Below are 14,012 nucleotides of genomic sequence, written 5' to 3'. Positions count from 1 at the left end.
CCAGGCAAGGATACTGGAGTGGGTTGCCATTTCCTTCTCCAGGGGATCTTCCCAACCCAGGGATTGAACCCAGGTCTCCTGCATTGCAGGCAGATGCTTTACCATCTGAGCCACCAGGAAAGACCTAGGTGCCCCTTTATGCTTGCCCAGCAGCCCTGGGGCAGAAAGAGGAAGCCATGTGAGTGGCCCACTTAGCAGAACCAGGAAGACCCTGCTCAAAGATGTGTCTCTGCTTCTACCCAAGAGGAAGTAGGCCACAGCCACTGGGAGAAGGTGTAGAGTCCGAAAGACCTGCATTTGATCATGGCTTCATGCATGATCTTGGGCATGTTATATAATCCCTAAGAATCTGCCTTCAGAAGTTGTTCAGAGGGTTTAATGAAATAGCATAAACAAAGCTCTGATTGTAAAGTGCCCTCCCGTCTTTCCCCGTTCCCTAGCCCTCGTCTCAGTTTCTCCATACACTGGCGCTCCCTGCAGCAGCCACGCATGTGTCCTCCTCTTGGTCCCTCTCTCAGGGCCCATACACTGAGGGAAGCCTGTGTTTCCAAGTACTTGGAAACAGCAAATGTTCCTTCCGCCTTGATTGCAGATTCTCAGGCTGCTGAGGGGGCATGAGGTGTAACGCCAAAAGCGGTCCAGCCTTGAAGGCCAGGCGAGTCCGGAGCTCCAGGCCACACCTGAGAGCAGTCCTTCCACCCATGTCCTCTCACCTGCTGTCACAAGAGCCTGGAGTGTCCAGGGCAGCCTCTGCCTGGCCTCTGTCCTCAGCATCCGACTGGCATCCAGGAGAGACTGCAGAGCCTGTCCTACTTCTGGGGCCCGGGTCCTCATTGGCTGGCTTCTGAATATTTGTTAATCATAAAGCCCAAGCTCAAGGAGCTGGGCCATGATAGAGCACGAAGCCCATTCTTGGTTCTCTGAACTCTGGGGAATTAGCCTGGAGGGGTCACGCAGGGTTTGGAACAGCTCAGGGGTCCTTGCCCTTGTGGCTGGCCTACACCCCCAACCATGGCAGTTCACCGGGCACCTTGGTGCTCTCTGATGTCCATGCTTGGCCCCACCGTACACCTGCTATGACCCTGGAGCATTCGCCCCTCACCCTGCACTCTGTCATCACAGGCCAGAGTCCAGTTCTGCTGGATCAGTACATAAGGTCCTTCACAGCTGGGTGAGGCCATGCAGGGCATATCATCCAGGTTACAAAGTTTGGGCTCTGTTTTAAGAACATCAGGAGCCCGCTGCTGTTCTTTTAGCTGGGGCGTAACATAACCAGAGGTAGCGGTGAGTTGTGTGATATGTGTGTGTGATTCTGGTGACCTGTGGAAAATGGACTGAAAGGACCCGGAATAGAAGTCTATATCCCCCTGCCCCCCAGAGGCTAGTGCAGCTGTCCAAGCAGAAGGGCCTCTGGATACAGATACGCAGGTGCTCACTTTACAAGATCACCTTGTCAAGGAAGGCTTGTGGGAACTACAATCTACGAGCCCTGGCACAGAGCTGAGTCTGACCAAAGGAAAAGGCATCTTTTTCTTATTTTGCTCAAAGGTGTCACTGCCCACTGAGCTGTGTTCCAGCAGGTTGTGTCAGTGTTGAGGGGGTGCCTTGTTCTTTGTTCACAAAGGAGCCACCTAGGCTAGTGGGGATCCTACAAGAGAAAGCAGTAACTTGGACCAGAATGGGGCCATGGATGGAAACTGGCCCTCTTGGAAGTATCTTTGGGGAACAGAAATGACAAGTTAATGCTAATCTGAGGATGAAGAAGGGGTCAGAGATGACAGCTAGATTTCTGGCAAGAGCAACTAGGAGGATGCTCCAGAGACCAGACTTGTGAAAGAGATCACCGCAAAGGTGCCATTTATAACATTTCAATGTTAAGCAAAATTTGAACAAGGAACCAAAAGAGAATAGAAGGCTCCAGAGTATAGCTGAGTAACCCTCATGAGTCTCTAATATTAACCAATCAGATCCTAGTGGTCAAGCTGAGGGGCCAGAAGCCCTGTCTGTCCCTACCCTCTCTTTCCTGTATTCTCACCAACTTCTGTGGCTTCCTCAACCCAGTGACCTTGGTTTACATTTAGGCTTTTTAACCTTCCTGAGTCATCAATGATGATCATGAGGATTTATTGACATGAAAAATAATTGTCAGAATATAATTGTCAAGCTATAAAAGATGATAAAACTATGTTTTCACTCATTTTTGAAAAAATATAACTAATAATTTATATTCACAAGCATGCAGAAAGAAAAGTCTTGAATGGTTACACCAAACATTGGCAGCATTTATGTCTGGGTAGAGGAATTATGGGTAATTCTCTGTGTAAGAGATACCGGTCTGGAAACCAGCACATTGCAGGCTCTTGACCCTGCTTTCAAATGATGAAACAGGCCTGGGAATCTACCTGTCTCTGCCTCAGCCAACTCCTTTTTTAAAAACATTTATTGAATTAGAGTGTGTTAATTTCTGCTGCACAGCAAAGTGACTCAGTTATACATATATATACATTCTTCTTCCTATTCTCCATTGTGGTTTATCACTGGATATTGAATACAGTTCCCTGTGCTATACGGTAGGACCTTGTTGTTTATCCATTCTGTGTATGATAACTTGCACCTGCTAATTCCAAATCCCCACTGCCTCCCTCTCCCACATAGCAACCACAGTTTATTCTCCAAGTCTGATTCTGTTTCTGTTCTGTGGATGAGTTCATTTGTGTCCTATTTTAGATACACATACCAGCGGTCTCATATGGTATTTATCCTTCTCTGACTTTCTTCACTTAGCATGATATTCTCTAGGTCCATTTATATTGCTGCAAATGTACTTCAGCCAACTCTTGAGAGTCAGTCTAAACAGACCCATCGAAGATTGTGAATTCCTGAAGGTAAGGCAGGTGTGTTATTCTAGTATTTTCAATTAACCATTCACATTTGTACAACTCAGTGGTACTTAGGACATTCACAATGTTGTATAACCACCACTTCGGTCTTGTTCTGAAGCATTTTCATCACCCCAGAATGAAACCCCTTAGTCAGTGGGTAGCCACTCCATTTCCACCCCTCTTGCACCCCTGGCAACCACTAGCCTGCTGTCTCTTTGGACGTACCTATTCTGGATGTTTCATTTAAATGGAATCACACGATATGTGAACTTTTATCTTTAGCTTCTTTCACTTTGGTTCTCAAAGTTCACCCATGTCCTAGCAGGCATCAGTACTTCATTGCTTTTTATGGCTGAATAATGTTCCATGGAAAGGATAGATCATTTGTTTATCCAGTCATCTGCTGGTGGACACTTGTTTCCACATTCTGGCTGTTGTGAATAGTGTTGCTGTGAATATTCTGCACAAGTGGTTGTTTCAACACGTGTTTTCAGTTCCTCTGGTATATATCCAGGAGTGCAATTGCTGGGTCATATGGTAACTCCACTTTAACAGCTGGAGGCGCTGCCAAACTGCTATGCTAAGTTTTACTCCCCTGGCAGCAGTGAGTCTTACTCTACTGTATGCCTCAGTATTATGCCCGGTACACACAGACAGCTGTCACTTGCTGAGATATTAGATACCTGGCTCTGTGAGAAAGCACTTTTCCTGTGCTGTACTATTTGACATTCACAACCATCTAAGAGCTAAGGCTCATATTGCTTCCATTTTACAAATGTGAAACCGAGGCTCACAAGCCTGAGATCTCCTACCCAAGAGAGTGGAACCCAAGCCTTGGCAGTTTTGACTCGAAGGCCTGAACTTTTTGCTTTTTCAGTACCACATGCTGACCCCAAAAGACAGGTATCTGACAAGTGTTTGAATTATTAATTAGTATAAAGCTCTGTATGCCAACAGAAACAGCTGTCTGCTGGGATGCAAGATTCACCTCTAAGCCTCATCACGCACCTACGTTCAGGCCATACTGACCCAGATCCAGTATGTGACAGGGTCAAGGTTGAGCTCAGTGCTACCTCCTCCATCAAGATTTCTGACCCCTGACAACCAGATGGATCTTGTATCCGCTCCCTCCTTTGAAGACTTGGCACTTCTCATCCAGCACTTATATTGCTGTTAATTTGTTACTTGCTAAAAACTGTTAACGTATTAACAGTTAAACAGTTACTAGTGACCTGATAAATTATTTAATTTTTCTATTACCCATAGGAACCTGATTATAATAGGTAGTTATATTTTTGAAATCACTGTTATTCTCAGAGTTGTGGGACTTGAGAGCAGCATGTCAATGAAACCCTATGCTTGCATTTATGAAGAACACTTGCCTGTTAGACCAGCTAAGCCCAGAATTGGGTCAATGAACTGGAAGTCAGACAATCAAGTGGTGTCATGTTTTGGAAGTCTCAGAAAGAGGAGGAAAATGTCCTGGAAAGAACATCATCTCCCCTGATCTCTTCATCAGGGTTCCCAGTAAGCCAGCCTCAGGTCAGTGCCCTGGATTCCCACTGAGCACTCATAACTTAAAGGACATGAGTGAGAGGAAGTAACAGCAAATTGTTTCAAGAGGAAAGAAAGTGGTCCGATAGGTCACTCCTTGGCAAGATGTTCAGAGATACTGGAACAATGATCCAGCTCTATACAAATACTGCTAATCTAACCTTTTAACAAAAGGGAGGCATTATCAGGCCCCAACACTCAAACTAGGATAACCCAAGCTCATTTTATATAGATCACCAAAGGGCCTAATTATGAAGGTGTGGGTGGGTAAAGGGGAACCACGTATGTTAATGCTCAAGAGGCCTGAAGTGAGGCAGGAGGGTGAGGGGACAGGACCCTGACCCAGAAGTTGAGTAGCAAGGACCACCCTGAGAGGTCCAAAGCCAAAGCCAGCCTAGGGATCCTTGCAGTGAGGGGCCAGGAAAAGAAATACCTTTGGCCTCATCCTCCTGCTAGCCTCTCCACCCCACACACTGGCCAAACCCAAGCAGAAGCCAAGGGGAAGGGAGGACGTACATGGTAAGTCAGCGTCCAGGGCAGAGAGAAGTGGAGAAGGATGAAGAGTGAGCTGGAGGGAACAATGGCAGATAACTGGCACAGAGGATTATGAAAACAATACAAACTTGGCTCATCCTGAGACCAATCACCTACAGAGCTGTGCTTTACTCAGTTTTGTAACACGGAGTGCAGATAGCACAGCAGTCAGCAAAACAAAACCAGGTGCAGAGAAGCAGCCGCAGCCCTAGCACAGGTTCCAGGTTTCCAGACAAGCAGAAAGGTCATCAAAGGAAAAAGCGAAAATGAGAATTGCAGCAGGTGGCCTGAAAAAGTCTGCGAGCCCCAGGGCTCCTTCTAAAAAGAAAGCACGGTGCTTAGGTGCGTTCTTGTGGTTTTCCCGTGTGAGGTGGGGAGAAGGGCAGGGGATTAAAGATTCTGCCACTCGTAGCAGCTTTCCTTGTTCCCAAGACGGGGGAGATGGGGAGCAACGATTGCCTGGGTGACAGAGCCCCCTTTCCTCATGTTATCCTAGCGACAGCTGGCTAACAGCCTTAGTATCCCTTGATAACCCTGTAACCCTTGACCAAGGAGCCAACTGAGGGTGGCCTGCCACACTGCATCCCTTCTCTTCCAGCATCAAAGGCCCTATAATCACTGGTTGCTTTTGCTGGGGAAGCGTTTAAGCTCTGAAGCAAACTGGTTAATTTAAGAAGAAAGAGAACATTATTCCTAAATTGGCCCAACTTTCTTAAGAGAAAAAGCTTGTGGACCTTACGTTAACTTTTTTCCCAGGAAATGGCATTACTTCTTTTTCCTTCTTCACCCAAAGGCTCATAGAGTTAAAAAAAAATCTATATAGTTACAGGTATAAACCCTTTCAAAACACTTCATAACAAATAAACATAGTTCAGCTTCACCAGTAGTCTGACATTTCAAAATGGCGAAAATGTTGAGAAGTTTAAAGGCATTGTTGGTGAGTGCTGAGACTGGCACACTTGTGCACTGCTCTTACAAGTGTGAAGTGGCGCCGTTCTGGTATTAAAAATCCATATCCTCTTCCCCAGTAATTCCACTTCAGGGAAGCTATCCTACAGAAAAAGACATGTACAGAGATTTACTTGCAAAAGCAAAAGGAACAATTGAAAGCAATGTTAATATATAAAAATAGAATTATATATGTGAAGTTTCACTTTTACAAAGAACATGTTTGATAGTGATGGCTGTGTGGAGTCATTAGGAGCACAGAATCAGGGGTCACTTGGAGTTTTAATCCTGGCTACAGGCACTTTGAGCTTTAGGGCAGCTTTGACTTCTCCCTAAGCTTCAGGAGAAAAGATGCCTTCATATTGGAGAAGTCTGGGGTACCACCTTAACGAAGAGACCAAACTGTACCACCAGTGATGAGGCCAGGTGACGCTATGTGCCTCCCAATGATGTAAAATTGGAAGGACACAAAATCTACGTATCATTCTCCAAAATATTTAAACTGACTTGAATCACGAACAAACTCATTCCGAAATTCTGAAAGACATCTGGGGTACTCTTCAAAAACTGTCAACATCACCTTTAAAAAAAAAATAGTTCTAGATTAAACGAGCCTTTAAAAGAGACATGACTGTTGATATGACAGAAACCAACAAAATTCTGTAAAGCAATTCTCCTTCAATTAAAAAATAATTGAGAGAGACATGACAACTAAATACAATGGGGGGTGAAGTGCCCCAAGGGCTGCAATTTACTTTCAAATATTTCAGAAGTGTTTGCCCATGCATAGAAAAGACTAAGAACAAGCAAACTCAGCAAAACATGAACATACGGCCTGTAACCTACTCTATCTTGACTGACACAACCATATTTTAAGACAAAATATGAAAAAAAAAAATCCCAAACCATTTATAACACATGATTTTTAGCTGTGTGACCTTGCGCACATTATTATTTGTACAACCTTTTAATGGGAGTAATGTACTTCATATGATGCTGTGATAATTAAATGAATTCTTGCTACAAAAACTTGGAACCAGGAGGCTTGGAACGGTGATGCTGGAGTAGCCAGAATTAAGTGCAAGGGTGTAAGTTGATGGATATACAGTCATTTAGATAAGAACCTAGTATATTGTAGACATTCAATAAATGTTTGCAATTATTCCAATTATATAAAAATAAAATATATCTGGACAGAAACAAAAGACAATAACAACAACAACCGTGATTATCTTTCAAAATATGAAAAGGTAGGACCAGGAGTGTTTTTTTTTTCCTTTCCTTTGTTACCATTCTGTGTTTTAAAACTTTCTACAACATAATAGATTTTATGATCTAGGAAAAACAATGAATGTTTTGTATAAAAGCTGAAAATTTTTTAATATTTCTGTCATTTCACAAAACATCTTTTGTTGACATTCTACAAATGATACCATCCAATAATGTTCCAATACTTTCTTCTTGTGAAGATAGTTTATATACCTGTAAGCATAAAAGACAGATTATGACATGCTGACATGTTCATGCACTACTAATTTCCATTATACAAATACATATATGTGACCTAATTTATTACTCAATTATTGGGATAATGGGATGGAATCACAATGTGATTAAGGTATGCAAAGTAGACAGCAACTCATCACTTATGTCAAAAGTTTCAACTGCAGTTATAGTGATAACTCTCTAAACATCAAAACATTTGTACCAATTTTAAAAGCACACATCTAGACATTAACTTCATACTATATTTTATATTTCAAATGTAAGCTTGATATCTAAAGTTATCTATTCTTTTTAAAAGAATGTCTTTACCAACTAAGTTTCTAATTATATCTTACATAAATCTGCATTTCTTTGCATGTCTAATCATTTTTCAGTTCAGTTCAGTTTAGTCGCTCAGTCGTGTCCGACTCTTTGCGACCCCATGAATCGTAGCACGCCAGGCCTCCCTGTCCATCACCAACTCCTGGAGTTCACCCAGACTCACGTCCATCGAGTCAGTGATGCCATCCAGCCATCTCATCCTCTGTCGTCCCCTTCTCCTCCTGCCCCCAATCCCTCCCAGCATCAGAGTCTTATTAACCTTTCTTAAAAGTTAAAACAATATAGAAGCATTGGTGATCAATAAGCAAACAGTATTATTCCACATCTATCATGCTCTTTCTAAAAATATGGGTTTACAAACCTTTTTGACTTCTGTAATATTTGTTATTTCAGGGAGATTTTTCAGAGGAACCTGATGACCTTCTACCTGAGATATTAGGTGTTCTTGATTTATTTGTTTTTCACCCTCTTCAATATAAGCAATCAGAATTGAAGTATCATTTGCTGAGATACCAAATTTTTTCAAGGCTTCTGAAATCTAAGGGGTGAAAAAGACAATAAAATCAGTAGTCTCAACATCTGAAACCTCTCCCCATTTGCAGCCTTTCCTGGTCAGATTCTCATTTTTCACATCCTAGTGGTTCTCTCTGCCTACAGTCTTGCAATGTCCCTTCCTAATCTCTACCACCTCTGCCTCTGGAGTACTCCCTGCTCAAAGCTGCACCTCATTCCCACAGCATCAAGCCTGGACTTTGATGCACCAATGACCCTCCCCTGGACCCAGTGACTCTCGCCGCGCCCTCCTGCCCTCCAGCCAGTGGGGCTGTGGAGCTCCCATCCTTTCCTACTTTTCTTGCCTGTGCCTGCATTTTGTCCTCCTCCTGGACTGCCTTCATCTTTCAAGGGTCCAGCTCAAATGTCACTCCTTTAGCACTTTCCTCCTTATAGAATGAATTGCTTCTTTGTTCCCACAGATTTGCATTATTATTCCATTATATCAATTAACTTAGGGCACTTGAACTTTGTCTTGTTCATCTGCCTTTCTTGGGAACATTTCTGACCCTAGACTGGAACAGGGACAAGCTCAACACGTGTTTATGAACTGCAGTCTCTTGAGTTATTTCAGCAATCTCAAAGAAACAATTACCCAGTAATTTTCCCCAAGATACTGGAGAATTCTATTACTACACATTTTATAGATTTTTCAAACATATGTATTTTAAACCATGCCACAGGTTTCCTAACCTTTCTCTCCATGGCAGTACTTGATTGTGTTTAGTAGTAGTAATAATTAAACTTCGTCAGCAAAATTAGTTGGTTTTTTAAAAAATATGCGCAGGTGGAATGTTTTTAACTCAAAAACTTTGATTACTATCAGTATCTCAAACACAAACTCTTCCTGTGTACCACGTGTATGAGCATGTGTTAAGAGCTAGTCTAGGTACCAGCAGCCTTCCAGTATATGGAAAAGGCGTGGTTCTATCCTCAAAGAGTTTATAGGGAGAACGAAAGATGCGCATGGTAACACACAAATACCCACACCTAATTTTTTATCATGAGATTTAAACAGCATTTTCCTGACTCTGTATGTCAGGAAGGACAAGTAAAACTATCCTCACTCAATTTAGCTAAATTTCATGTGAGTGACTCCAAAGCTTACTTGTCTAGTAGGAGGCAATGCTAAACCGCAACTCTCTGTCCAGCACTCACTCTTCACTGTTATTTTGGTTTGTTACCAGCAACAGGCTCCAACCCAACACTGAGTCACACACAGGCTACCATGACAAGGTCAACAGATATAAAGAAAGTATATATTCCATACTAATTACATTGTTATTTGGGGAAAGATTGAAAATAACTTCAGCAGATAGAGTTCTGGTCTTCATTTTCCCCAGCTTGTAGAGGTGAACTGCTTTGTTTGCGGCCATAATTATCTGAAATGGATCAACAATCTACCAAAGAGAACAGAAAACATTATACACAAAGAATCTGGAGTACTCTGAAGAATAATGCCCTGTACCCTCCAGGGTCAGGCTGTTTTACTTCATCACAATTTCTATATTTTCAAAATTGTCAAAATCTCAAGGGCCTAGGTGTTTAGAAAAATCACAGAATTTTACAGCTGCAGGCAATTAAGACACAAAAAGTTTTAAAACAACTTATTGAGGACCATTATTATGGGAAAGGCCATATACTCAACATTTAAACTTTATTTTCTATTCTACTCAAAAGTACCCTATTTGATATCTTCTATTATTTTCATGTGCAATAAATGAGGAAACCAAGGCAAAGAATGGGTTGGAATTTCAGCTCTGCCACTTACCACCAAGGGAACCTGGGCAAATTCCTTAGCATTTTATCTTTTAGAAGCAGATAATCATCTCACAACTTCATAGAGTTGTTGTAAAGATTAAGTGAGTTAGCAGTATATACAAAGAACTTACCAAATAAGCACTGTATAAAGGCTGGCTACCACATGCTCAAAGTTGTAATAAATGGCATAACTGGGATTTAAGTCCTGGTGATTCTACCACTGTACAATGCCTCCTTTACAGAGATTTTCTAGGTCACACAAGAAGATGGATATCTAGGCATCAGCCATCATATCAGAGGGAGACCACCTTTCATGTCTCCTAGGGCGGGGCTCAGCACCTGGCTTCTGCTGCCACTAAGTCGCTTCAGTCATGTCCGACTCTGTGTGACCCCATAGACGGCAGCCCACCAGGTTCCCCCATTCCTGGGATTCTCCAGGCAAGAACACTGGAGTGAGTTGCCATTTCCTTCTCCAATGCATGAAAGTGAAAAGTGAAAGTGAAGTCGCCCAGTCGTGTCTGACCCTCAGTGAGCCCATGGACTGCAGCCTTCCAGGCTCCTCCGTCCATGGGATTTTCCAAGCAAGAGTACTGGAGTGGGGTGCCATTGCCTTCTCCGACTTGGCTTCTATTCACTGTTAAATTGAAGGCTGGCCAAATCTGAATCCACTCTACAGGTTAGACAAGTCCTTTTACTTGAAGATAACAATTTTGGGCTAACCCATAACATCATGAAAAATCATCAGATTCTTAAACTCCCATAAAGCTCAGTCATTGCCATGAGTACTTACCATTGTAGGGTTTATTAATGAGCCATCAATGGCACCTTCCATGGCCTTTTTTCTCAAGGCCGCAGCATTTTTTACATCTTTAAATAACAGAAGGGTCACCCTGTATTCAGGAAATAGGTCCAGCTGATGTGTTAACTGCATTTCATAGATAAGCAGGATGCTACTGCACAAGACCAAAAGACCAAAAGTTAACAACTGTAAGTCACTAACAAATATCCTTGCTCACAATTAAAGCATAACTTTAATAATAAGATGTAAAACTGTTAAACTTGAAAAATCCACCCCAAAACATCTGGCAGCCTCATGACAGACTGTCTTCCTAACCCTGCTAAGCTGTTTTAGCTTCCTTCCTGGGAAAGGATCAAGGGCAACACCGGGTCCCCTAGTGGTACAGATAAGGCAGGCTCTGGATGAGGGGGAGCTTCTCAACAGACAACTAGGAGCAGGATACCAAACACTTTTTAGACCACAGGTTACTTACAGCATTAAGGAAACCTCACTCCAACTTAGTATTTTTAGCTTTCTAATCTCACCATTTTATTTATATTTTGGCAGCATCTAGACATAAATATAAGGCAGAAAACAATCTTATGGAAGAAAGTATGACACAACTCAAAGATATTCATTACATACATGGGAATTTAAGCCTAGAGGGTACAATTCTTAAATAGTAACACCCTTTAAAGACATAAATTTAACAAGGAAAGAACAGGGTATACACAAAAACATAAAAGCAGCATAAACAACAAATAACTGGAGAGACATAATCTATCTTTGAATGAAAAAACTAAGCACTGCAAAAATATAATCTTTAAAACAATTTCAAGTCTCAGAGAGATATTTAGGTGAAGCAATTTTATATAGGTTCACTTTATCCTTTTACCTAGGAAGTTTTATCTCCACCATTTGTCTGAAGGAATACATTGGCAATCTGAAGATTTATGTAATAAGATGTTTTTCTTATCATCCTAAGAGTAAAAGGTTGAAAACCTACCTAACTAGTAATAGGCCCAACTACAGTGGCTTTCCTGACCAACCACTAAAAACTGTAGTCTTGAAGAGGAGCTAAGGATGTGTAAATACAGTAATAAATAACATTAAGTACTTAACATCTGATTGGAAAATAAAACACAAAATGTGCATAATATGTGGGTTTTTAAAAATGTACACAAAAAGAAAACTACTGAAAAAAACAACAAAATGTTATCTTTGACTTGCTGGAATTACATCTGATTTTTTCTGTTACAATCTGGAAAAATAAAATGGTGAATAATGTCTTGGCACAACAGGGCCACACAATCTTTATTATGGCCATCCTGGGTAGCAGAATTACAGATAATTTTGTTTTCTAGAAAAAATATTTTGAAATGTTCTTAATTTTCTACAGTGAGCACACAAAAGATAATGAGTACATATAACCAGGGAGGAAACAATTTTTTTGTGGTCTTTGTTTTTACAGTAGGGGGAAAAGGGCGCCTATCAAATGTCAAAAATGGTTTTGGTTTGCCTGTTAGGCTGCAGTCCATGGGGTCGCTAAGAGTCGGACACGACTGAGCGACTTGACTTTCACTTTTCACTTTCATGCATTGGAGAAGGAAATGGCAACCCACTCCAGTACTCTTGCCTGGAGAATCCCAGGGACGGGGGAGCCTGGTGGGCTGCCGTCTATGGGGTCGCACAGAGTCGGACACGACTGAAGTGACTTAGCATAACATAGCATATAATTCACTCACTTAAGTCAGAAACTTCGAACCATCTCTGGATACTTACCTCCCACTCAAATCCCATATCTTATGCAAAACTCTTCTCAACTTTTATGTATCATTTTGAAGGGTCCAATTCTCTTCCATACCTACTCTGCCACCGCCGTTGGCCACCTTCTCTCCTCAACGTCGGTGACCTCTTAGAAGAGGTCGCCTCACAATTCCTTCCCTCCTATCATCCAACCTCCACCCGAGAGTCAAAGTGATCTTTTCAAAATGTACACCAAATCTTGCCCTACTATAAAGTCCCTTTATGTCACGGGGTCCCAAACTCTGTGATCTGAGACCTTCCTCTCTCTTCCGCTTCCTAGCTCACCCCTGCAGACCGCGCTCATTTCCCCACCGCCGCACTGGCCCTTCCAGCTTGTCACCACCCCCAGTCCCTACCCAGCACGCCCCCTCGGACAGGCAGTTACTCTGAATTAATCCTCCCTCCTTTCGACTGGCCAGTAAGAGCCCATTTACCAGCGCTCCCAGGACCCCAGGACCAGTCTCCTACGACCTCCTCTGTTACAACTTTGGTGAGTCTCAGGCTCATCAGAATGCTGTATCGTCCGCCCTCGAAGGGAGGCTGAGCCGATCACTGCCGGGCTGCATCCCAGGACCCGACCTTGGCAAACGCTCGATAAACGAGGGCGCCGAGAATCACAGGTATCATCTGGAAAATCACTGGTCTCCAGCTCCCGCCCGACCCGGCCAGGGCTGTGGTGCCAGGAGTACTCACCGTCGCGTCCCTGTCCGTCTCGTAAGATCTTCCCCACGGAAACAAAGCCCTCAACTTCCGGGAGATCGGCCGCAGCTGCGCTCCTTTCTCGCCCTCCCCGACCCTGCAGCGTCTTTTCAGGTCGGGGTGGGAGGAAGGTTCTCGGCTACCTCCTTACACTGAATGTTTCGCCGGCATGAGTCGCGTCTGCTGACCCGAAGGAGAGCAGGGGCTCGGTCCGCCACTTCCGATGAGAGTGGCGGCGTGTGGGTCTTCGCCGCGTCCTTAAGCCGCTTGGCCTTGAACGAGACATCGTGTTTCGTCCTATGCGAAGAAAAGTAATGGCTCCGATGAGCTCTACATATGTCTCCGCTGCTCGAGATTCTACAGTTCTTTTTCGAGGCAAGCAGGACTCAGTTTTTTCTTGTTCTGGGCGAGGTCCACTTGGCCAGGATCTCCTGGAGCCGAAAGCGCTCGGCGATCTGCCTAGGGTACTTGAGAGAAGTGACAGTACAACCCCTTCATCCAGCAGGCTCACAGGTTTGATTGCCATCCCTGAGTGTATCAGCCTCCGAAAGACGAGGTCATCCGCTAAATGGATGTTTTTTTCCATATTATTCTAACATGTTATTCTTCCATGTTTTTTATGCTTGGGGGCTCATCTGGGTCAATACTTTTCTTTAAACAAAAAGACAGGT

The 14,012-nt window shown here is 43.1% G+C and overlaps 1 protein-coding gene across 5 annotated transcripts; it reads right to left on the bottom strand.

Annotated features, from left to right (window-relative positions):
* Positions 1–6,085: 6,085 nt before the first annotated feature.
* On the bottom strand, positions 6,086–13,427 carry TPRKB (TP53RK binding protein). 5 transcript variants are annotated; one of them, XM_027554873.1, is made up of 5 exons: positions 13,336–13,415; positions 10,849–11,008; positions 9,575–9,697; positions 8,107–8,283; positions 6,086–7,400 (listed from the first exon to the last, which is right to left on the bottom strand). In XM_027554873.1, exons 2-5 carry the CDS (start codon positions 10,987–10,989, stop codon positions 7,314–7,316), a joined length of 528 nt encoding a protein of 175 aa, XP_027410674.1. In that variant the 5' UTR covers positions 10,990–11,008; positions 13,336–13,415; the 3' UTR covers positions 6,086–7,313. The 5 variants fall into 5 exon arrangements, with proteins under 5 accessions (XP_027410674.1, XP_027410670.1, XP_027410673.1 ...); XM_027554869.1 differs by having other exon boundaries at positions 10,849–11,011; positions 13,077–13,340; XM_027554872.1 differs by lacking the exon at positions 13,336–13,415 and adding an exon at positions 13,222–13,327 and having other exon boundaries at positions 10,849–11,011.
* Between the last annotated feature and the right edge of the window lie 585 nt (positions 13,428–14,012).

This window comes from Bos indicus x Bos taurus, chromosome 11 (assembly GCF_003369695.1).
Source record: "Bos indicus x Bos taurus breed Angus x Brahman F1 hybrid chromosome 11, Bos_hybrid_MaternalHap_v2.0, whole genome shotgun sequence".
NCBI lineage: Eukaryota > Metazoa > Chordata > Mammalia > Artiodactyla > Bovidae > Bos > Bos indicus x Bos taurus.
The sequence above is the reverse complement of the archived record's forward strand: the minus strand, read 5'-3'. Positions and strand labels throughout refer to the sequence as shown.

What these genes read in the sequence shown, in the direction of transcription:
- TPRKB (XM_027554870.1), bottom strand. Translation starts at nt 10,989, where the DNA reads ATGCAGTTAACACATCAGCTGGACCTATTTCCTGAATACAGGGTGACC. An exon ending in ATCTTTCCCCAAATAACAAT is followed by an intron (nt 8,284 to 9,574) that starts GTAATTAGTATG and finishes TTCACCCCTTAG; the next exon opens with ATTTCAGAAGCCTTGAAAAA. An exon ending in ATATTACAGAAGTCAAAAAG is followed by an intron (nt 7,401 to 8,106) that starts GTTTGTAAACCC and finishes TTATGCTTACAG; the next exon opens with GTATATAAACTATCTTCACA.